Below are 25,667 nucleotides of genomic sequence, written 5' to 3'. Positions count from 1 at the left end.
ACTGGGTTCCTTCACTCAGAATGATAGCTTCAAGTTCTATCCATTTGCTGAGGAATTTGATGAACTCATTGATTTTAATAGCTGAGTAGTATTTCATTGTGTATATGTACCACAATTTCTGTATCCATTCCTCTGTTGAAGGACATCTGGGTTCTTTCCAGCTTCTGGCTATTATAAGTAAGGTTTCTGTGAACATGGTTGAGCATTTCTCCTTGTTAGATATTAGAGCTACTTTTGGTAATATGCCCAGGAATGGTATAGCTGGGTACTGAGGTAGCACTATGTTCAATTTTCTGAGGAACCACCTGACTGGTAGCTGTTTTGTCCTTTTGACAGAGTCCTTTGCTTTACAGAAGCTTTGCAAGTTTATGAGGTCCCATTTGTTGATTCTTGATCTTAGAGCATTAGCCATTGGTGTTCTGTTCAGGAAAATTTCCCCTGTGCCTATGTGTTCTAAGCTCTTCTCCACTTTCTGTTCTGTTAGTTTCAGTGTACCTGGGTTTATGTGCAGGTCTTTAATCCACTTGAGCTTTGTACAGGAGATAAGAAGGAAATGGATTTGCGTTCTTCAACATGCTGACTGGCAGTTGAACCAGCACAATGTCTTAAATAGTCTGTCCTTTTATTCTCTCTCTTATGACTTTATTTTAAAAAAAGAGAGGTGCATATACAGATTTTTAAAGCATTTTGATATAACACTGTATAAATATTTTGTCAGAACTTAATTCTTTTTTGAGGGATTAAAAATTATTTAGATGTAAATTTTTATTTCTAAAGATTATTAAATTTTTATTGAACAACTTTATTTTTAAAAAACAAAGATAAATGTACAGATTTTAAGCATTTTTGTATAAAAGTACACAAATTGAAATCCCACTAGTTACCATAAGCATAAAGTATATGTAGGACAGAAGATAACATGGAAACAGATTTCTTGGTGAGTATAGATTAAGCATAATGATCTTTGAATACCAAAAATTGCCACAAGGCTATATTCTCAACTGAGGAATATCAAATGGCTGAGAAGCATCTAAGGAAGTGCTCCACATCCCTAATCATCAGGGAAATGCAAATCAAAGCAACCCTGAGATTCCACCTCACACCAGTCAGAATGGCTAAGATGAAAAACTCAGATGAAAGCAGATGCTGGCGTGGATGTGGAGAAAGAGGAACACTTCTCCACTGTTGGTGGGGTTGTAAACTGGTACAACCACTCTGAAAATCAGTCTGGTGGTTCCTCAGAAAATTGGACATAATTCTACCTGAAGACCCAGTTATTCCACTTTTGGGCATATACCCCAGAGATGCTCCAACATACAGTAAGAACACATGCACCACCATGTTCATAGCAGCCCTATTTGTAATAGTTATTCAGTAGATTAATGGATACAAAAATTGTGGTATATTTACTCAATGGAGGCTGTCCTTTTTCCATTGAATGTTTTTAGCGTCTTTGTCAAAGATCAAGTGACTATAGGTATATGGGTTCATTTCTGGGTTTTTGATTCTATTCCATTGGTCTATCTGCCTGTCTCTGTACCAATACCAGGCAGTTTTTATCACAATTGATCTGTAATACAGCTTGATGTCAGGCATGGTGATTTCCCCAGAAGGCATTTTATTGTTAAACTAATTTTATAACCTGTGTTTTTTGTTATTTAAAATGAATTTGCAATTTGCACTTTCCAACTCTATGAAGAATTGACTTGGAATTCTGATGGGGATTGCATTGAATTTGTAGATTGCCTTGCATTTGTAAATGCAAAATGGCCATTTTTACAATGTTGATCTTTCCAATATATGAGCATGGGAGTTCTTTCCATCTTCTTAAGAGGCTTTCCAATTTGTATCCCTTTGACCTCTTTTTGCACCTGATTTCTCTGGCAACTACTTCCAGTACTATATTGAATAGGTAAGGAGAGAGTGGGCAGCCTTGTCTAGTATCTGATTTTAGTGGGATTGCTTCAAGTTTTTCACCATTTAGTTTGGTGTTGTCTGCTGGTTTGCTATATATTGCTTTTACTATGTTTAAGTATGAGCCTTGAATTCCTGACCTTTCTAAGACTTTTATTTTTAAAATGAAGGGGTATTGAATTTTGTCAAATGCTTTCTCAGTATCTAGAAAGATGATTATATGCCCCCCCATTTGGGTTTCTTTAGTGTATGACATTGATAGATTTCATTATATTGAACCATCCTTGCATCCCTGGAATGAAGCTTACTTGTTCATGGTGAATGATAGTTATGATTTGTTGTTGGATTTGGTTTTCAAGAATGTCATTGAGTATTTTCACATCAATGTTCATGAGAAAAATTGGTTTAACATTTTCTTTTTAGGATCTTTGTGTTTTAGGAATGAGAATAATTGTGGCTTCGAAGAATGACTTGGGTAGTGTTCCATCTTTTTCTATTTTGTAGAATAGTTTGGAGAGTATTGGTATTAGGTCTTCTATGAATGTCTGATAGAATTCTGCATTAAAACCCTCAGGTCCTGAGGGGTTTTTGTTTGTTTGTTTGTTTGTTTGGGAGGCTTTTGATTACTGCATCTATTTCTTTAGGGGTTATGGGGCTGTTTAGATGGTTTATCTGATCCTGATTTAACTCTGGTACCTGGTATCTGTCTAGAAAATCATCCATTTCCTCTAGATTTTTCAGTTTTGTTTAGTATAGGCTTTTGTAGTAGGATCTGATGATTTTTTTTAAATTTCCTCAGTTTCTGTTGTTATTTCTCCCCTTTCATTTCTGAATTTGTTAATTTGAATGCTCTCTGTGCCCTCTAGTTAGTCTGGCTAAGAGATTTTCGATTTTGTTGATTTTCTCACAGAACCAGCTCCTGGTTTTTTGATTCTTTATATAGTTCTTTTTGTTTCTACTTGGTTGGTTTCACCTCTGAGTTTGAATGTTTCCTGCTGTCTACTCCTCTTGGGTGTATATCCTTTTCTTTGTGCTAGAGCTTTCAGGTATGCTTTCAAGCTGTTAGTGTCTGTCTTTTTGGGTGTGCTCAAAGTTATGAGTTTTCCTCTTAGCACTTCTTTCATTGTTTTCTATAAGTTTGGGTATGTTGTGCCCTCATTTTCATAAATTCTAAAAAGTCTTTGATTTCTTCCTTTATATCTACCTTGACCAAGCTATGATTGAATATAACATTGTTCAGCTTCCATGTGTGTGTGGGCTTTTTGGTTTTTTTTTGTTTTTTGTTTTTTGTTTTTCTTTGTTATTGAAGATAAGCCTGGTGATCTGATAGGATGCATGGGATTATTTCGATGTTTTTATATCTGTTGAGGTCTGTTTTTTGTCTGACTATATGATCAGATTTGGAGAAGGTGCCTTGAGGTGCTGAAAAGAAGGTATTTGTTTGTTTGTTTGTTTTAGGATAAAATGTTCCATAGAAATCTGTAAAATCCACTTGGTTCATAACTTCTGTTAATTTTCCTGTGTCATTGTTCAGTTTCTGCTTCAATGATCTGTCCATTGATGAGAGTGGGGTGTTGAAGTCTCCCACTATTATTTTGTGTGGTGCAATGTATGGTTTGAGCTTTAGATTTTAGTTGAGGTTTTTTTTTGTTGTTGTTGTTTGTTTGTTTGTTGTTGGGTTTTTTGTTTTCTTTTTTTGTTTTTTGTTTTGGTTTTTTTTTTTTTTTTTTAATGAATGTGGGTGCCTTGTTTGTAGTATCCAGTCTGATAGTCTAGGTCTTTTTATTGGGGAATTGAGACTATTGATGTTAAGAGATGTTAAATAGTGATTGTTGTTTCCTGCTATTTTTGTTGTTAGAGGTAGAATTATGTTTCTGTGTTTTTCTTCTTTGGTGTTTGTTGCAAGAAGATTAGTTTCTTGCTTTTCCTAGGGTTAAGTTTCCCTCCTTGTGTTGGAGATTTCTATCCATTATCCTTTGCAGTATTGGATTTGTGGACAGATACTGTGTAAATTTAGCTTTGTCCTGGAATATCTTGGTCTCTCCATCTATGGTAATTGAGAGTTTTGCTGGATATAGTAACCTGGGCTGACACTTGTGTTCTCTTAGGGTCTGTATGATATTAGTCCAGGATCTTCTAACTTTCTTAGTTTCTATTGAAAAGTCTGCTGTAATTCTGATTGGTTTGCCTTTATATATTACCTGTTTTTTTTCTCTTACTGCTTTTAGTATTCTGTCTTTGTTTTGAACTTTTTTTTTTACTATTATGTATCAGGAAGAAATTTTTTTTTTCTGATTCAATCTATTTGTGGTTCTGTAGGCCTCTTGTATGTTCATTGTCATCTTTTTAAGTCAGGGAAGTTTCCTTCTATAATTTTGTAGAAGATATTTACTGGGCCTTTTAGTTGGGAGTGTTTGTTTTCTTCTATACCTATTATCCTTAGGTTTGGCCTTCTCATTGTGTCCTGGATTTCGTGGATGTTTTGGCTTAGAACCTTTTTGATTTTTGAATCTTCTCTGACTGTTGTGTCAATGATTTCTATGGTATCTTTTGCTATGAATATTCCTTTTTCTACCTCTTGTATACTTTTGGTGATGCTTGCATCTATGACTCCTGATGTCTTTTCCAGGTTTTCCAACTTCAGGGTTGTCTCCTGTGATTGCTTCATTTTTTTTTTCTGTTTTCAGTTCTTTCACCTGGTTGTTTGTGCTTTGCTTTAGCTCCTTAAGTGATTTTTGTGTTTCCTCTTTAAGGGCTTCAAATTGCTTTCCTGTGTTCTCCTGGCTTTCCTGTACTTCTTTACATGTCTTATTTATGTGCTTCTTGAGGATCTCCTTCATCATCATGAGGTATGGTTTTAAGTCTAAATCTTATTATTATTATTTTTTGGGTGTGCTGGGACAAGTGGGTTCTGATGTTTCCAGGTTGTCTTGGTTTCTGTTTCTTAGATTCTTGCCATTGCCTCTTGCAATCTTGTTATTGGTGATGCTAGGTGATCTTGTCTCTTTACTGGAGCTTGTCTTTTCTTGTGGGTCTCTGGGCCCGTGGTCTCCAGAGGGAGATTGTTCCTGGGTGTTCGTTTCTCTGGGTAGGCTGTGAGTTCAAATGGCAGTGCCCAGACCTGAACCTGGGGGTTGTCTTTTTCCAGGGAGCACCTCCACCTGTGCCTTGTGTGTTCTGGGTGACCTCTCCCTGGATAGGCTGTGGGGAGGGAATGTGAACTCACCCCTGCTTTCTGGAGTAAGGGCCCTCTGGTAGCTCTTTATAGTGCCCAGCAACCTGAGGGTCCACCACCAGTCCAGATCGATGTTCAGCTCTCTATGGGCAGGCTCTGAGTTTTTATGTCAATGGGCCCCTCTAGCTCTGGATGCAGAAGGAGGCCTGTGGGCTCAGTAGTGAGAGCACTCCTAATTCTTCCCTGGGCACTCAGTTCTCTGCTGGTAGGCTGCAAATCTTGATGGCAGTGTGCCTGGTCTGCCTGTGGCTCTGGGCTGAGCACTCTTTTTGTTTTGAACATTTGATGTTTTGACTCATGTGTTGAGAGGAGTTTCTGTTCTGGTCCAGTATATTTGGAATTCTGTAGGCTTCTTGTATGTTCATGGTCATTAGATTCTATGATTTTGTTGAAGATATTTACTGGCCCTTTTACTTGGGATTCTTAGCCCTCTTCTATACCTATTATCCTTAGGCTTGCTCTTCTTATTTTTTCCTGGATTTCTTACATGTTTTGGGTTAAGAGCTTTTTAATTTTTACATGTTTTCTAACTGTTCTACAAATGCTTTCTATGTTATCTTTCCTCCTGAGATTCTCTCTTCCTTCTATCCCCAAGGTTGTCTCTCATCGTGTTGTCTTTATTTTTTCCATTTCTGTTTTTAGATCCTGGATGGTTTTGTTCAATTCTTTCATCTGTTTGCTTGTGTTTTCCTGTGTTTCTCTAAGGGCTTGTACTTGTTTTTCTGTGTTCTCTTGTATTTCTTTAAGGGAGTCATTCATGCTCTTCTTGAGACCGTCTATCATCTGCATGAGGCATGATTTTTAAGTCCAAATCTTCGTTTTATAGTGTGTTGGGATATACACTGCTTGCTGTGGTGGGAGTGCTGGGTTTTGATGTTGCCAGGTTATCTTGCTTTCTGTTGCTTAGATTCTTGTGCTTGCCTCTTGCCATCTTCTTATCTTTGATGTTAGTTGTTCTTGCTGTCTCTGAATGGATGTTGTCTTCCTTTGTGTTTGTGGGCCATGGGCTCCAGAGGGAGATTGATCCTGGATGTTCAGCTCACTATGGGCAGGCTGTGAATTATGCTGGCAATGGGCAGGCTCTAGGTCTGGGTGCAGATGGAGGCTTGAAGGGCACAGACCCAAGCTGTAGTCTGATACCTGGACCCTGAGAGTTCCAGGTTTCTCCCCAGATAATCAGTGGGGAAAGAGTGTGGTCTCAGTAGGGAGAGAGCTCCTGCATCTTCTCCGGGTGCTCAGTTCTCTGCAGACAGGCCATAAGTCCTGATGGCAGTGTTCCTGATCTTCCTGTGGCTCTGGGCAGCTGTAAACTTTTAACTGTTTAAATTATTAAACTTTTTTTTCAGTTGAATAGGTAATATATTTTTATACAACATTAATCCAAATGCCATTAATATATGATGATTTTGAAATATAAACAGAAAAGTAAAATTGATTGTAATCTAGCACTTGATGTTTTAGAAGAAGGGTTGAAACATCTATATAGTAATTTCCATATAGTTACCATACTTTGTGAAGTGGTTTTTTTGCTATCAGGTATATCAGTTGTCTTAATGACTGTATGTGTTTTCTATAGATGGTGACAATCATGCTTATATGTTTTCATAAGAGTAGAGAAGGGAGTTGGTCCACCAGCTATAACCTGGTACGATCCAACACAGTCCCATTTCTTCTTTCTTGGGAAATTTGCTTCATTTTACCATCTGTGTGTTTTTTCAATTAGAAGATGATACTGTTGTTATGAGTGGAATAAAATAACACTTATAACATGCATACAGTAATTATAGAATCATAATACATGTATTATAAACAGTTCTAGGATTTTTAAAATTCAAAAAGAATTTTAGAATTGTATCTTATAATAATTTTGTGAGTATTTCTTAACATTTTAATTTGAAGATGCTAAGATCTCTTTGTACTTTATTTGCTTCTGTCTTGGTAGTTTAGTTCCCTGCATTCACATAGAAGCCTGTTATATTTTACTCATATGATAAGTGTATATGTAGGTGCATTGGTGTGTATACACGCCTCTTAAACAGTAGTAAAATTAATGCCTGCTCATGAGAAGAAAATTTTATTAGCAACAAATGTTCATGAAACACTGATTAAAAGTTTTAAGAAACAGAGAAAGGTTGTTTCTAAATCTTATCCTTGCAAAGGACTCATGAGGTATAAAATGGATAATTTAATTTCAAAAATAATCCTAATTTAAATTAACAATCTTAACAATCAAAGTGTCTAATACAGGAAAACTTATAATCCATAAACTAACCTGTAATATGACTTTCTTTGGTAAACCAGAAACTTTTTTTCATGTTTAAAACTCCCCATGGGCTTGAAAGATACTCTGAGTAAAGTGCTTATTTAAACATGAGGACTTGAATTTGCATCCCTACAACTCGTGGGAAAAATTAAAAGTCCTGCAGAGCCCCACACTTCAGTGCTGAGAGCCAGAGACAGATCCCTAGGGCTGGTTGGTAATCCATTCTAGATGAAACCCAGAGCTTCAGTATAATATTGTCTCAGAAAAGAAAGTCCAGTCCTATTGAGGAAGACATCTGGGCGGCAGCCTCTGGCCTCAACCCATCCTCACAGAGAAGCTCACCTCCCCCTCCACACATACACATCACACATTCTCTCACAGACAGATACATACAGAGTTCCCCATCTTATTCACAGATATTTCATGTCATTTACATGTGGAATTGATTTTTTTATTATTATACAAGGGAACAGATTTCACTGTAACATAGGCATATATTCATGCAATGTGCTTTGATAATTTTCATATACCCACCGCTCTTAGTGTTTCCATCTCCCTTTCCTCCTTAGAGCCTAAATACTGACTCCCACTTTAGTTTTTATGCCCTTTCCTCTGAAATTCCACTTATGAAAAAAATATAATGATAATGTTGATGATGATTTACATTCTAGCCATTGTCCCCCTTCTCAGTCCCCCATCCCACAGTTTCTCATCCCACAGTTCTTCACTCCATTTCTTCTCCCTCTTGGCTCTGAGAAGATGCCCCCAGGCCCCCTCCCAGAGGCCCTACCAGCAGGTGACGGAGACAGAAGCATATCCTTACACCCAAATATTGGACTAAAGTTGAGACCCCTATGGTTTAATTGGGGGAAGGATTGAAGAAACTGAAAGGGAAATCAGCCCCATAGGAAGACCAGCAGTCTCAGCTAACCATGATCCCAGAGATTGTGCCACCAATCAGGAGCATACAGATCTGGTCCAAGCCCCCTGGCATAAATATAGAAGAGGTCTGCCTTGTCAGACCACAGTGGGAGAAGATGCACTTAATTCTCGAGATGTTTGTCTTTTAAGTGTGATTTACTTTGTTTGGCATAGCAAATTCCATCAAATTTCTTATAGATCAGAATATTTGGTTATTTTTTTGTGGCTGAGTAAAGTTCTAGTGTGCATCTATAGTACAATTTCTGGATCTGCAGATACAGAATGAAATTTAATGATGAGTTTTGATTTGGGCTTTCATTATAAAATTCAAAATATTTTTCCAGGGCTTTTAAAAGTTCTACAGTTCAAAAATAAATAAACTCTTAAAGAAGAAATATATATATATTATATAAATATATATATTTATGTTGTGTATTACAAAAACTTCTTGGTACTCTTTTTTGCTGTTATTTTATCCCTGTCCACACTTCTATCTTCCAGTATATAAGACTCTCTCTCTCTTTATGCCTTCAGATGTACACTAATTCCTCCTTTTCACAGGTATTTTTGTGTATATTACATTCTCTAACCTAAACATTAATCAACTGTAAGCAACATGAATCTGTACATGCAAAAATAAGTATTTTATAATTTCTGCAAATAGATTTTTTGATGCCATTTTATGACTTTGAAGAATTTTATGATTCAAACTATAAGGCAGCAGTATTCCCCAAAAAGGTTTATGAAATAGATGATTATTGACCAAGTGTATTTCACCAGTCCTCGTGTGTGTGTGTGTGTGTGTGTGTGTGTGTGTGTGTGTGTGTGTGTGTGTGTACATGGGCATGCATGTACAAATGACTTTTTTGAGTTTTAATTAACTGAATTTTATACAAATAATTTTTTAAGCTTCAAAATTAGCTTTAGCTGCTACTAATGTTGGGTCTTAGTGTGATTTTTTTTGTAACTTTCATTCATATACATTTAATTTTTGTATAACATAATAATAGTGATTTTTACTATCCCCTCATTACTAGATTGTAAATTCATTGGACAGAGAGCCATGATTTTCCTAATCACTACTGTGCATGATAGTGCTTTGAATATGAATAAAACAGTTATAATGAACAGCAAGTCAGGAGGTTTTGTTTTGTCTTTTCCAGATTTGGTACATTTGACTTGCACGTCTTCTAAAACAGCAAGAGAAGATTTAGAACGAGTAGTCGAGAAATTGTTCACTCCATATACAGAAATAGAAGCAGGTATGAAAATGGATTATTTGTGATGGAAAGTTAATGTAACATGTATTCCCCTTAGATTTCACATGAATGGAAACTAAACTAAACACTACTACTCAGCCATTATTCACATACTTAATTACTAAAAATTAGTTTGAACACAGTCACTGCATAAATAACAGAAATGTTTATTCTTTAATGTCCTTATTTTTAATGAAAATCAACACATATAGACAAAACCCCCACAATTGTCAAAATATGCACTTATAAGCATGTGTTCTTACATGCCCTGGGGAAAAAAAAGAAAGACTGTTAGAAATTCTCTCAATTTTGGTAGGATTACAGGCACTTTTTATAATTGTATTTATTTTATGGGATTTTATGAAAAAGTCATGTTTTTCATGAAGTTTTACTTATAAAATAATTTTATTTAACTTTCAGAAGATCTTAAATGTGCCAATGTTCATTGGCAAATATATAATTCCTGATGACTAGATAATTGTCTTTAAATGCTACTTTTAGCTCTACAAAGAGCTCTCTCTATATGTGTTTCCTTCTAATAAAGAATGTTTTTCCACTTTGAATTTTTAAAAATCATTCCCCTCTCCCATAAAGACTGGTAGCGAACTAGTAGTTCTGAGAGAAACAAATATCATATATATAGTATGTGAGTGATCAAGAATATTACCCGACAGATCTTCTTCATGTATGTGATTAAAAATATAGTCTGAGAGACCATCTTTACATATGGGAAGTGAAGATAACTTTCTTATCAGCATTTTCAGGTTTACTTGAATCCTTTCACTGTCTTCCGTTCTTCCACTGACATTTTCTTTAAATGATCCATTTATTCAGATAGCCAGCCATTGGTGCTTACCCTTAATGATTCTATTTATTTTAATCTCCTGTGTTTTGTCTACCTTCTTAATGCAGAGTGTTACAGAGTGGAGCCTAAACATATAAACCAACGTATTCCACTTATAGCTGCTAATGTAAATGTAATTTATGAAATTCCCAGGTGAACAAATTCCTTCAATCTAAAAACTTCACTTCGGTTTATAATTAGTTTATTTGTATATATTTTTATTGTGAAAATATAATGTGTTTGAGTTACTGTTAAAAATTTTATTGTAAAGTTATAATAAATACACTACTATATTTCTAGACCTAATATAAAATCATAGTTTTATGTTTAGATTTTAACTACATCTGTAACTTGTTCATAAGAACCATAAATACTGTTTTCATTTCTGAAATAGTTCATACTGTCTCAGTTGTAATTTCAGTTTGTGACTGTGCCAAATAATACACTAAACATATAATTATTCTTCACTTTCTAAATGCATTTAATTTTCTGGTTTGCAAAATCAAGCTGACGGAAATTACATGTTCATTAACTGACATCCACTAAACATTTTAGATTTTTAAGATTAATCCTAATGCTTAAAATGATCCCAGTTTGAAATGATGTATTCTTTGGAACACACAAGTGAAATCTTTTAGCAAGAACTATGCCAGAGGGGTCCTCAGGTGCACTGAGGCACTGCAAAGCTAGTTTTCACTGACACATGGGCCTTTTTATCATCAGGATGAGGTAGTGGTCATATTTTAATTAAAATGTCAGAACAAATACTGTTGGAGTTATTGAAAATGAATCACCAGATAAACTGAGCACTGGGCCATGGCAGGTCAAAGAGGCAAAGTCACCTGCAGAAAAGAACTCAATTCATCTTCCTGCCTAAATAAAGAAGAAGGACTTTATGAGCAATATGAACTTTTAATGCATTAAACCACAGTCTTCTCACAAAAGCTTGAGTTTTCCCAGGCTTTTTTTGTGTTTTGATTATTTGTCAGTCATCTGAAACTTTGTGGTTTAAGTATTATAAATATTTTTGCTGAAACACATAATAATGCTACATTATTTTGTTTTTCGCTTTTTTGCTTTGTTCTTTTATATTTAAGTTCTACATTCTACATGGTGTTTTGTATCATCAGCCTTTATGAAGATCAGCCTAGTCACCTTACAAGGAAGTTCATTTCATGCAAAGGATGATATTCTTTACCACCATAAGACTGGTTGAATGTGTATGTGGAGAATTGTAGAAAGCTTCTAGACTCCCTGTCTTTCTTACCTTTTCAGTTCATGAGTATTGGCCAGAGCTCATCAGAACTGCCCTCTCCAAAGGAATAATAGTACACTTACCCAACCACCAGACTCCTTTAAGCACATCAAATACCTTGAAATATCATATATTTTATGCTTAATGAGCCTCATTCTGTACATTAGAAAATGAGGTGATTGCTTACAATTCATTTCCTTGCAGTCTAAAATACCCTTGTAAACACTGAGAGGTGTTTATGTAAGTGGTATGTGAGTCTCAGTGGCAGAACTTCCCTAATTACTTATTTTACCCAGGAATAGAAGACTTTTCAATACAAGGTAAACCGGCATTTTGTTAGTACAGTATTTTTAAATGTCTAGAATGTAGCATTATCACAGCATCATCTGGGCTGCCTCTCATTCTATTGTAGTCATTTCTATCTCAAACAGCAGTACTTCCCTAAAAACAAATTTCCTTCATAATACATGCATTTGGTGTTTTTAGGGGTATTAAATACATATGTCAGGAATTCCAATGCCATATCTTAATTTCTTATTTTTTTTATTTCACTTTTATGTGTTCCAGGGCTGAAGACACTTAACTGAATTAGCTTACTTGCTCCTTACTCATGGCATGCACACTAAACATTTTATGCTTTGATTTTGTTTGCCGTCAGGACTTTTCTATATTACGTGTTTTATTTAGTGCATACTCTTGTTTAACAAAATCTTGCTTTGTTTCACCAATTACTTCTTGTCTATCATATCATCTGGCTGATTGAAATGAGCTATTGCTCAGCAGCTTTAATAGTTTTGACAATTATTTACTTCAGAGTGCATATTATTTTTCAAGCTTTTTCTCTTTCTGCCGCCAGCTGACCCCCAAGAAAGATGAAGCAATTACTTGTATCTTGGAAGGTTCTTAGGTCAAACCTTGATGGCTCCCTTATATCCAGACCATTGATCTTCAGGCTATGTCAATTTTCACTTTCCTCATAGTTTTTGTCAAAGCTTTAACCTTTGTGAAATCTCTTTCCTAAAGTCTATTGGACTATTCATTTGCACCATCTTGTATTGAATGAAAGCTGTCCTCTGAGACAGAGAACATTTATGAACTACAAGATAGGCTCACCTAATATATACCTAGACATGCCCTGGGCCCCGTTAAGACCTTCTACTTACTCCCTTGCTACAGTGTTTGATGCCACATTTAGGTGGCATTTCCCCACAATATTTTATGAATGAATTGTAGGTGGTGTTTATAAGTAAATTCTCACAGTTTAGTGAACCAGTCAGTTTAATAAAAAACCACATGATTTTAGCTGCAACATATCAGTGTGTTGCATTGTTTTGCCACTTACTATGCACCTCCATGAATTAGTGGTACTTAAGACTCAAATCTTAGCATCAGAAAGAGATCCCTTGGAGCTGGAGAGAGGCCTCAGTGGTTAGGTACTCTTCCTAAGTACCTAGCTTAAATTCCTAGCACCTATATGACAACTCACTGTTGTCTGTAACTCAGTTCTTGGGAGACTACATGCCCCCTTTTAGCTTCCTAAGACACATGCATGTACATGGTACACAGACATATATGCAGCCAAAACACTTATCTGTCCACATAAATAATTATCTTAAAAGTTAAATAAAAATAAGACTCCATAGAAGATCACCCCTTTCACTCAGTCTTTTATCTTTTCCCACTAACAGTTATGATTTGTCCAGGACAAACGAGAAATGGCATTTGCTCTTTGTACAGTAGAGATATTTTATGTTAAATAGAATGTATTTATCCTGGAGATTATGGAATTCTGGTTAACTTAATAACATATTTAGCTAAAAGTCATTTTATATCATTTCCTAATTCAGTAAGAACAGTAATTGGATAATTAATTATACCATTAGCATTTTTCTTTATGTTTCTTACTGTGTCTTACAGACTTGGACTATTGTTGAAAACATTTTTGTATTATGATTATGCAGAATTTGAGTTTGTGACAGGGTTGGGCTGGAGAGCTTAAAAGCAATGTTGTCTTCTTCAAGAATGATAATTTAATTATAACATTTTACAAGAAAAGAGGCAGAGAAATGATCATCACTATAATAAGAAATAGGCAAGTGGAGGGGAAAGAGGGATGGGAGCGGGGTGGGGGAAGGGGATAACATTTCACATGTAAATACAGAGAGTATCTAATAAAAACATTTTTAAAAAAGAAATAGGCTGTAAGAATTGAGGCTTACAAGACTGGAACCTAAACACTTGATATTTTGATTATTGAGAATAGGACTAAAATCAATTCATAAATCACTTAGTGAATGTCTTTTGTGTACCAGGCTTTGTATTAGGGGAAAATTTTAAAAACAGGAGAATCAAAACTAAGTCTTTTCTGCCTATATGTCCCCCAGACCTTCTGTCCTTACCATCTCACATAATGGAAGTCTGCTGTTAAATGAGAGAACTTGTACCCAAAATGACATTCAACCTTTCGGGCCTCATTTTTTGCTAATTGTCTTTTGCTTATTGGTTCCCATTAATTTTCTGATTCAATAACATGCTGCTTTAGAATGAGAATTAGAATATATCATTTTAAATTCTACATATGCTATTTTAGAGGAATGATTGATATACTATAAAATTTCCACATTTCAGGTGAAAACTCCAAGTTTTAAAAGGTATATTCACAGAACTAACTAAAAATCTTAGAAAGAAATATAAAATGTTTCTACGTCTGGCCTCTGCCAAAGAAACTCCATACCCATCAACAGCCACCTGACCTTTGTCCTCAATCCCTCTTCCTGACTTCTGAATAACCATTAATTCCCTTTATTCACTGTGTGTTTGCTTATTCTAAATAATGTCTTTTTAACATAATTAATATCTCATATGTATGAAGTTACTATATAATATATTAAGTTATTTTTCTATGTAAAACATGACTTATGTGATCTTTTCACCTTGAGATAATTTAAGGGTGGCTATGAGTATAGGAACTGGAACACTTGGTTGTGTTCATATGATCGTGTGTGCGTGTGCATGCAACACTGCACGTTTGGTCAGAGGACTGCACATCAGGCTTCAGGCTTGGTAATCAATGTCTTAACCTGCTGAACCATCTTGCCAAGCTTTCAAAATATTTTCTAAAATCTAACTTGTACTGGATTTAAAACATGTTCATTGTTTGAAACACTGTATACTTACCTTAAAGTTTGTATGTTCACATTCCCTAAGTGCTTATATTAAATTTCTTATTTACTATAATGTCTAATTATGGCTTTATTGGTATTTAGTCACATAGTAGAGTAAATTATTTTGTTCAATGTAATAAAATTTATTTCTACCATTAGAAAATGAACAGGTTGAAAAGCCAAGAATTCTATGGGCACTCTACTTCAATATGAGAGACTCTTCAGATATCAGCAGAGATTGTTACAATGATTTACCATCCAATGTCTATGTGTGCTCTGGCCCGGACTGTGGCCTAGGAAATGATAATGCAGTCAAACAGGTAAGGCTTTGGCATTTCTCAGTTTTGCATTAAAAAACTGATAGGCTGGGATAGATGGGGGTGAGTGTGCTTCTAGAAGGGGGGAAAAGAACTACTGTGAACTGCAGTGGTATCTTAAATATACTTTATCAGATATCTCACATCCTTTAATTATAAAAGGAATTTTAAAGACTTATTTATGAGTAGTACTGTGAGAATAAAGAATAAAGTTGTTAGAAATATGTGTTCTTAAAATAAGTTTTAAGTGCCGGTATTTTTAAATATTCTAATATAAACAGTTAGATTATTGGTGCATATTTTGAAAACATAGATGGTATCCTCCTTAGCCATTTCTAGGATATAATTAGTAAAGTACATAAGATATAATTTTACAGTAGTCTGATGCACTTCTTAATTTTGGAAAAAAATATTTTATTTAATTTTACATAATTAATATAATGATGTTTTGACTTAAACTAGTGCTAGTTTGAACTCAAAGCTCAGAGCTCAAAGTTTCTGTTATAGTTTCCAAGGAGTATGTTAAATCTAAGCGTGCTAGTCCTAGGTAGAGCTGTGAAAAAGTACATGTTTATTGTAGGGGCCAAAAGCACACTACGATTCCATTAAGCAGAAGATTCGTGGGGCATATTAGAATACACATTTTTTATCTGGATAGGAAGAATAGAAGTTGTGCTTTGAGACAGGCATCTATACTTTTCTCAGATGCTTTTGGAACATCTATTTTTGAATCAACAAGTAGATAGTTTAATACTGTTTTTGTATTTATTGTAACTTCTGTTCTTTTGTAACTTCATGTATGTACATTGTGTATTCTGGTTACTCTTTATTGCAATTCTCTTGCCAACCTGTCAGTAATCACACACACACACACACACACACACACACACACACACACACACACACACACACACTAAAATTCTCATCCCCCAATTTACTAGTTTTGATTTTATTAAATGCCCTCATATAGTTTTATTAGGGACAAATATGTGACTCTTTTTTTTAAACTAATGTTGAGAGCACAGACCACTGGATATAAAACAAGATACCTTTCTGCAGTAGTTCAGCACTGTGGTCCCATTTTCTTTCTGACAGTTGTGAGGACCCAACTTCTGTGAACACAGCTGCTGTGAGTTGATGGTTCTCATGACTGTGTCTTTCTTACTTGCAAGATAGTGTTTCACAGCCATTTGCCCCATCTTCTTTTCACCCCCTCTTCTGCAGTGCCCTGAGGTGTATTGGGGAGGGGATGACTATAAGACCACAGGTGAATTGGATTCAATTATATTTCCACCAGTAGCTAGAATCTTTTCATACTAAATGACTTTATTTGATTTTTACAGGTTTTTTTTTTTTTTTTTTTTTTGTAGTCAGAGCAGTAGTGCTATGAACAATGGTCCAGACTTTTGTCATAATATTTTATATTTCATCTTTAGAGTCTAATGTTGGTTGTAGAAAATCATTCTAGGCCTTAAATGATGTCAAACAAGCAGAGAATTACAACTCTTGCCCATGGCTGGGGATTTTCATTGGCAACTTAAGTTAATAACTTCATTTGTACTTTGGTAACCCAGTTTTCTTAAAAGATTAAATTTTCAAATAAAGCTTTTATACAATTAGCTTAGGCTGAGATTTTTTTTTCCTGATTATACAAAAGGAGTTATAATGCAAGGGCCTTTGTGATCTACATACTGCAAACTAGAAGATTACAGTTAAAGGGCAATCTTATACAGTAGTTTGCATCACAAAAGATAACTTTTGTAGGTTATATTGAATATAATGAAGAAAACAGCCTTAATGATCATTTGTGTGCTCCTTAACATGCTGTATGTTATAATCACTTGATAAAAATATGCCTTTTTTAAAGAACACCAATAATATTTTTAACTTACCAGTTTGTTCAGATAAATGGAGCTAATTCCAATATATCATCATATGGTTATGTCAATCAACTATTGGCAAATTCTCCTTTCTGAATAAGGATATTCATGAAAGCTCTCAGAATAGTATTGTGGCTTTGTCTGTGTAGAAAATACATGCAACACTGTTAGTTGAGACTGCTAGGTTTCTTCCTATGGGTTTGTTCTTCCTTTGATCTTCTTCAATTACTCCCCTAATTCAACCATAGGTGTCCCCAACTTCAGTTCAGTGGTTGGGTGTTAAGTAGTTGCATCTTTCTCAGTCAGCTGCTGGTTGGGCCTCTCAGAGGGCAGCTATACTAGGCTCCTGTCTTTAAGCACATTATAGCATCAGTAATAGTTTCAAGTCTTGTTAACCCCCCTATCATTATATGGATCCCAATTTGGGTAAGTCACCTTTCCTTCAGGTCTCTTCATTTTTGTTCCTGCAGTTGTTTCAGACAGGAACATCAAAAGCATCAATCACCATGATCAAGCAAGTAAACTTCATCCCAGGCATCCAGACATGGTTCAATATATGAAAACCCATCAATGTAATATCCTATATAAACAAACTCAAGGGGGAAACCCACATGATCATCTCATTAGATGTTGTAGAAGCCTTCAAAAGTACAATGCCCCCTCAAAATAAAAAGTCTCAGAGAGATGAGGAATTCATGCTTTTGATGCGATCTTGAATTTAGTTTGCAATTTTATTGAATATTTTTGCATCAATCTTCACGAGTGAAATTGACCTGAAGTTTTCTTTCTGGTCTCAGTGTGGCTTATGTATCTGAGTAATTGTGGATTCATAGAATGAATTAGATAGTGTTCTTTCTGTTTCTGTTTTGTGCAATAGTGTCCGGAGTATTATTATTAGCTCTTCTTTGAAGAATTCTGCACCACCATCTGGCCCTAGACTTTTTTTTGTTTGGGAGAGCTTTTGTTTGATTGTTTAGATTTATTTATTGAGTGTGTGTGTGTGGGTACACTATCATTGTCTTCAGACAGGCCAGAAGAAGGCATCAGATTCCATTACAGATGGTTGTGAACCACCATGTGGTTGCTGGAAATTGAACTCAGGACCTCTGGAAGAGCAGTCAGTGCTCCTAACGACTGAGCTATCTCTCCAGCCCCGTTTGGGGGGTTTTTAATGACTACTTCTATTGATTAGAGGTTATGGGACTCTTCAGGTATTTATTCTGGTCCTGATTTAACTTTGGCACATGGTATCTGTCTAGAAAATCATCCATTTCTTCTAGACTAGATTTTCCAGTTTTGTTCAATACAGGCTTTTGTAGTAAGTTCTGATGGTTTTTTTAATTTCCTCATTTTCTGTTGTTATGTCTCCCTTTCATTTCTGATTTTTTAATTTGGATGTTGTCTCTTTGCTCTTTAGTTAGTTTGGATAAGGGCTTATCTATCTTTGTTTTTTTTTTTCTCAAATAACCAGCTTTTGGTTTTGTTGATTCTTTGTAACATTCTCTTTGTTTCTAATTGGTTGGTTTCAGCACTAAGTTTAAATATTTTCCACTGTCTACTCCTCTTGGGTGTATTTGCTGCTTTCTGTTCTAGAGCATTCAGATGTGCTGTTCTGTTACTAGTATGATATCTCTTCAATTTCTTTATGAAGGCACTTACTACTATAAATTTTCCTCTTAACACTGCTTTCATAGTGTCTCATAAGGTTGGGTATCTTATGCTTTCATTTTTATTGACTTCTATAAAGTCTTTGAATTTTTTTCTTTATTTCTTCCCTGATCTTATGTGAGATTTCTGGTTTTGTTGTTATTGAAGTCACATTAATCCATGTTGATATGATAGAACACCTGGAATTCTTTCAATCCTTTTGAATGTGTTAAAGGCTTGTTATACGCTATATGGCATTTTTGGAGAAGGTTCTATGAGGTGCTAAAGAGAAGGCATTTTATTTTATTTGGGGAACAAATGTTCTGTAGATATCTGTTAAAACCATTTGATTCCACAACTTTTGTTAGTATCAATGTGTCTGTGTTTAGTTTTTGTTTCAACGACATGTTCTTTGCTGAGAGTAGGGTGTTTAAGTGTTCCACTATTAATGTGTGAGTTTCAGTATGTGCTTTGAACTTTAGCAAAATTTCTTTTACGAATGTAGGTGTCCTTGCATTTGGTGTATAGATGTTCAGAATTGAGACCTCCTCTGGGTGGATTTTTGCTTTGATCAGTATGAAGTGTCCTTCCCCATCTCATTGATAACTTTTGGTTGAAAGTTTATTTTATTGGATATTAGAATGGCTACGCCAATTTCTTGAGACCATTTGATTGGAAAACTTCTTTTTTCCAGTCCTTTACTTTGAGGTGGTGTCTGTCTTTGTTGCTGAGGTATATTTCTTGGATGTAGCAAAATGCTGGATCCTATTTATGTAGCCTGTGTCTTTTTATTGGAGAATTGAGTCCATTGATGGTGAGATATATTAAAGACAGATAATTGTTAGTTCCTATTAGTTTTGTTGCTGCAAGTGGTATTATGTGTGTCAATTCTCTTCTTTTGGGTTTCTTGTGAGATGTTTGATGTCTTGTGTTTTTTTGGAAGTAGTTACCATTCTTGTGTTGGAGATTTCATTACAGTACCCTCTGTATGGTTGGATTTGTAGAGAGATATTGGTTAAATTTGGTTTTGTCAGAGAATATCTTGGTTTCTCTATCTATGATGTTTGAGAGTTTTTCTTGTTATAGTATCCTGGGATGGCATTTGTGTTCTCTTAAGGTCTGGATGACATCAGTCCAGGATCCCCTGCCTTTTAATGTCTCTGTTGAGAAGTCTAATGCTATTCTTATAAGTCTGCCTTTATATGTTACTTGGCATTTTTCCCTTAAAGCTTTTAATATTTTTTGTTTGTTCTATGCATTTAGTGCTTTGATTATTGTGTGACAAGAGGATTTTATTTTTTGGTCCAATCTATTTGGTGTTCTATAGGCTTCTTGTACATTTATGCCAATCTCTTTCTTTAGGTTAGGGAAGTTTTCTTCTATGATTTTGTTAAAAATGGCACTTTGAGCAGGATTCTTCAGCCTCTTCTATTTCTATTATTCTTAGGTTTGAACTTTTCATTGTGTCCTTATTTTCTGGATATTTTGGATTAGGAGTTTTTGCACTTTTTATTTTCTTTAACTGACATGTCAATGTTTTCTATGATACCTTCTACACCTGAGATTCTCTCTTCTATGTCTTGTATTCTGTTGGTGATTCTTGCATCTGTAGCTCTTGATCTTTCCTAAGTTTTCCATTTCCGGGGTTGCATCCCTTTGTGTTTGTTTGTTTGTTTCTATTTCCATTTTTAGTTCTTGGACCCTTTGTTCAGTTCATTCACCTGATTAATTGTATTTTCCTATAAGGGATTTATTTGTTTATTCCTTAAGAGTTTCTACCTGTTTGCCTGTGTTTTCCCTATATTTCTTTAAGGGAGTTCTTTACATCTTCCTCAAATGCCTCTTATAATCTTTATTAGATAGGATTTTAGGTCATTATCTTGCTTTTCATGCATGTTAGGCTATCCAGGGCTTCCTATGGTGAGAGAACTGGGTTCTGATGTTGCCAAATTGCATTGGGTTCTGTCACTTATGATCTTGCACTTGTCTCTAGCCATTTGGGTCTCTCTGGTGTTAACTTCTCTGGGTATCTCTGATTGGAACTGGCCTCTTTGGAGGCAGGTAGAGAGCTCTGTGGCCTGAGTTAGAACCTATCTCCTTGGAGGCCGACACTGTTGTCTCTAGTTCATGTGTGCCTCTTGTGTCTCTGGTTAGAGCAGTCCTCCTGTGCTCCTGGTAACTGTGGTTCTCCTGGGAGGCTCACAGGCTGTAGCATTTGAGTGGTTTTCCCAGTGGGGAATTTGGAGAAAAGGAAGGTGGAGTTCAGGGGTTTGGGGGATAGGTCCCACATCAGCTGGGCTGTGTGGGTAAATCAGTTTCCCTTGGTGTTTGGGCGAAATTCTCACCTGTGCCCTGTTTAAAGCATAGCTCCTGGGAGGCTCACAGGCTGTAGCATTTAAGCAGGTATTGGCCAGGTTGCTGATCTGGTCCAGGTAGGGAAGTGGACCAAAAGGAAGGTGGAGCTTGGGGCCTTTTTTTATGCTTCAACATCATCAGTTGGGTTAATTGTTAGATAATTGTGTGTGAGTGGGAGCTCTAGATAGAAGAGAACCACAGAGGGACATTTTGAAATCAGGTGTAAGACCTGATAGCTATTATCCCAGCTATAGACCTGGGAATTATCCTATATCCATGCAAATGTGCATCTAATCCTCTTTGGCCTTGATACTGACACCAGTTCTGTCTATCATCAAGTACCCAAAACAAATGATAGCTCTCCAGGACTTGGGTTTAGAACCATTGACCTTATTTCTAATTATGGACCCTGAAGTATTCTGTTCCAAAAATTGAGCTTTTATTATGATTTGTAACCTGTCTTATATGTTCTTGGAAACAGTAAATGCAAAAAATGGCTCCATGGGTAAAGGTACTTACCATGAAAGTATGACAACCTGAGCTTAAATCCTAGAAGCCAAGTCTGAAGGAATGAACCTACTCCTGGAAGTTGTTACTAGCCTCTACCTGTATGCTGTGGCACTTGTATACACACACATGATACACAGACAATGTTTTTATTATCCTTCCACTAAACTCATCTGGTGACAGTGACTAGGTGCTGAATATTTTAGGTTGTAAAGCTTGTGTACTCTTTATTGCAGCTCTTCAACTCTTCCATTAAAGAGGGGGGAAAAACAGCTATAGATAGTAGGTAAACCAATGTGAACTGTGTTCCAATAAAACTTTATCTACAAAAACAAGAGATGGTGTAGGTTGGACTTTTGGACCATAGATGGCCACGATTTTGCCAAATAGAAGACTTTGTATGTGCATTATGAAAAAACTGGAAGCCGTGTAGGAAACCATTATGTTCTTTACCACCTTATAATTTCACTTTCTCACCAGTTGCCAAGAGTAGAGGTTCTCTATTGTGACACAAACCTTTAGCCAAACTTGAGTTGAATTATTGTCACTGACACATTTATTAGTTGCTTATCATTAGCATCATGTTTGCTCTTTTATTCTCTTATATTGTCCTGCTAAGCTCAGTCACATGTACTGGTTAAAACCTGATTACATTAATTTTAAGGATACTGTTTTTTATTTAGATAACACCACAAGTGTGTGTGTGTGTGTGTGTGTGTGTGTGTGTATGGCTGCTGATGTCCAAAAATTAATTTGTCCTTACATCCTTGGCTAGGCGGAAACTCTTTTCCAGCGAATCTGTCCAAATGAAGACTTCTGTCCGGCTCCGCCAAATCCTGAAGATATTGTTCTTGATGGAGACAGTTCACAGGAAGTTTCAGAATCCAGTGTCATACCAGAAACCAACTCAGAGACCCCCAAGGATAGTACAGTCCTGGAAAATCAAGAGGAGCCCTCTGAATAGTGGATATGCATCAGACTTTTAACATCCTATTTTGGAAACTCCTCTTGCCTTCACAGTCTTCTTAATAGAAGGAATATTTGAAATCTTTTAAAAAGCAACGACCAATTTATTAGGGAAAATTAGAAGAAATGAGTCCCAGGAATCCAAAAAGGAATTTTCTTCAAAGAGGGTATTTCCAGAAACACGAAACATTTATAAAGCACATTAACTTTCCTGTTTTACATACCAAACCTATGAGATTAGCAGGTGAAATATATAAATGGACTGATTCCTAGAAAAGTAGTTATGATGTGAAAGGGATCCTATGCATCATTAATAATTATGTGGTGTTCACATAAATTTGTTTGCCACTTGGAATCTTTTTTGTTGAAAGCCACATCTGCAGAGTCAGCTCACATACTTATTTTGGTTATTTGAATTATATTTCCAATCTGGGTATCACATAACAGATATAAGCATATATAAATGCGGTAGAGTAAAGCTAAACTGTCATGATCTGGCCAGAAGCCTACCTTTGGAGTTGGTTTTATTTTCTATGTTAAAATCTGAATATGTTAGTACTAAGGTATTTGGACATTTTGCTAATTTAATTTCTTAGTAATTAGTGATTTGGATGTAAATCTTATACACATTGACTGAAATTCAAATATGAAGAAATAGAAGAATACAAGCAAACATTTGGATAGGATGGTTCTAAGTCAAGTTAACTGAAGCACTAACTTCTTATCCACAGAACTAATTTGATCACAGCTGTTGCTCAGAATATTAGGCAAAGTGTTTGACTTCTTATCTTTGGTTTCTTCAGATATCAAGTGAAGCAGTATGTCTACTATAACAGCAGTTATGGCGATCAGTGCAGCTCCAGTCTTAGAATGGATCTTCTGGAAAATACTGTTTTTGAACTTTCCTGTTACTTGATCTGTGGATAAATATCAAACCAGCCTCATTATCACAGTGTCATATTTATTGCAGTAAATTTTTAATGCAAGTCTGTTTCTTAAACTCTTTAATAACACATGCAATGGTGATTCTTTCTTGTTTGGAATGGTGGTTCTTGAAGTCTTAGAAATACTTTATAAATTCATATTCCTCTTCTGGCAACTAAACCATCAAGACTGAACAGACCATAATAGTGAGTAGCCTGTAATATACACTTTACATGAAAAAATGAGGGCTATTTATTGACAGAAAACTTATTTGCAATGCCTATATTTAAATGTCTCTAAGCTCTGATGGTCTACTTTCTTTGAGCAATAGTTTGGACCTAGAACTACCTGTAAATAGATAATTTAAACCCAGTGCTTCCTGTTAGGGAGCCATGGCTCCAGTGAAAAGCACAGAATTCTCCATGTGCAGCTGGTTCCTGACCTGTCCAGGTTTCAGAGAAGATTGTAAAGCTCATAGCACAGATTCTTAAGAAAATGAAAAAATCCAAGGAATGTAGCTCTTGCTGACCCCTGCAAATTGAGTTGGATTGACAAAATGGGAAAATCTTCCCAGACTCCCAGGCTGCTCCTCTCAGGCTGCCTGCTCCTCCCACTGTACAGCCCTCTGCTTCTCTGGAGTATCCTTTCCTTTTTATACAGTCACACAAATCAGGGACAGAATCGCTTTTATAACCTACTTTGTCACAAAGCTTCAGCTCTTACATCAGCTGTTGTTTCCTGAAGCTCACCTAGGGCATGCACTAAATGCCAGGTAAGCATCAGTAATGCACCAGGTACTGGTCCTGCCTCTCCATACCAGCAATATGAAAGTTTCTCTTAGATGAGAATGTTAAGTTGGAATGCAATCACAGCTGTGTTGCAAAAGTAAAAATGTTATACTTTGTTATAATCCTGAGTTAAGGCCTCCTAAGTGCAGCATGCACATTGATATAAGGAGACTATTAGACTACATAGGTTTAGAATTAGAATAACTAGACACCTTTAGGACATTGCAGCTGTGTTAATTGTAGGACACAGAAACTATTTTTTGTTTCATGGCCCAGCTCATTCACTATCCTGTTTTATCCTTTGGATGCAATCAGAAAAAAAAAATGTTTCTTCCAGATCATTTACTAAATATATTGTTAAAATGCTTAAAGCTCCTGAATATGATTAACGACGGCTAAAATATCACAAAACTGTTTTCAAAATTGTAGACAATTAGATCTATTTCTCGTTGCCTCAGAGTGTCATACTAAACATTTGAAGGGTTTTCTTTATTATTGCTTAATACATGTTTTTACTGTGTTAAGTTCAAAACAACACCAACAACAAACCTTAAGGTTTGTAAAACCATGTCTAAAGTCATATGAATAAAATTACTGTTTTACATAATTCAAACACTTGTGTAATTTTAAATTTTGAAGTTGCTGGTATCAAAAAATGTTTATTTGTTTGTTCAAAGTATTTAAATATGCATGCCTGTTTCTAGAAACCAAAAATGGTATTATTAATTTGAGTGATAAGATCCAGTAACTAATCCTGTGTTGCTTTTGTATATTTTTCTAGTTGGTGTGCCTGTCCAAGAAAACATATATATTAAATGTCAGTTTCTATTTTTATATAATAAAATGTCCATGGTAATGGGTAAGTTCTAGAACAGTGGACCTTTTTAAAATAATATCCACAATTACAATGCCAATTGTTGATCATTATTAACTTCTGACAAGTTGGTTTCTAGAATTCTGTGCCCTAGTATGTTATCTAGTTCCTAGTAGTAGCAATCATTTAAAGAAATTAAAAAAAAAAATTCTTGCAAATACTTAATGTACTGCTATTAGCATTGAATAATCTAATCTGTCTTTTGCTCAGTAAAAGTTCTCATGTATTTAAAAAGGCATGAATATATAATAAATTGCACACTGTAACAGAATTTTTAGAGAAAATAAAGACTTTTCAATGCCTTTCCACTATAGTGACCTATCTTTTTTATATATGTTTGAATTTTGTGTATGGGGCTAGAGTCGCAGCTCAATGGGAGAGACTTTGTATAGTAGTGTACCTGCTAGAACAGTAAGTGCAGGTAGCCTGCTATCTAGCACTTCTGCTCCTTGTAGAAGCTTTCCTTAGTTTATAGTCTGCTCTGTATGTGTACATGTACTGATTGTAACTTAATAAGTATTCTTCAATAGGAGAATGACTTAGTGTATATTGAT

General features: G+C 35.5%; 1 protein-coding gene across 1 annotated transcript in view; it reads left to right on the top strand.

The window, feature by feature from the left end:
• CHM (CHM Rab escort protein) overlaps window positions 1-25,371 on the top strand; it is a 130,005-nt gene extending 104,634 nt beyond the window's left edge. The window contains exons 13-15 of the mRNA XM_080910309.1: window positions 9,497-9,595; window positions 15,015-15,175; window positions 22,337-25,371. Of these exons, the coding sequence (XP_080766435.1) occupies window positions 9,497-9,595; window positions 15,015-15,175; window positions 22,337-22,525 (449 nt within the window). The 3' untranslated portion in view covers window positions 22,526-25,371. The remainder of the gene's footprint in view (window positions 1-9,496; window positions 9,596-15,014; window positions 15,176-22,336) is intronic.
• Window positions 25,372-25,667: the final 296 nt, after the last annotated feature.

Source organism: Micromys minutus (assembly GCF_963924665.1).
Source record: "Micromys minutus genome assembly, chromosome: X".
Lineage (NCBI taxonomy): Eukaryota > Metazoa > Chordata > Mammalia > Rodentia > Muridae > Micromys > Micromys minutus.
Note: the sequence above shows the minus strand (reverse complement) of the source record. Positions and strands in the feature narration are given on the sequence as shown.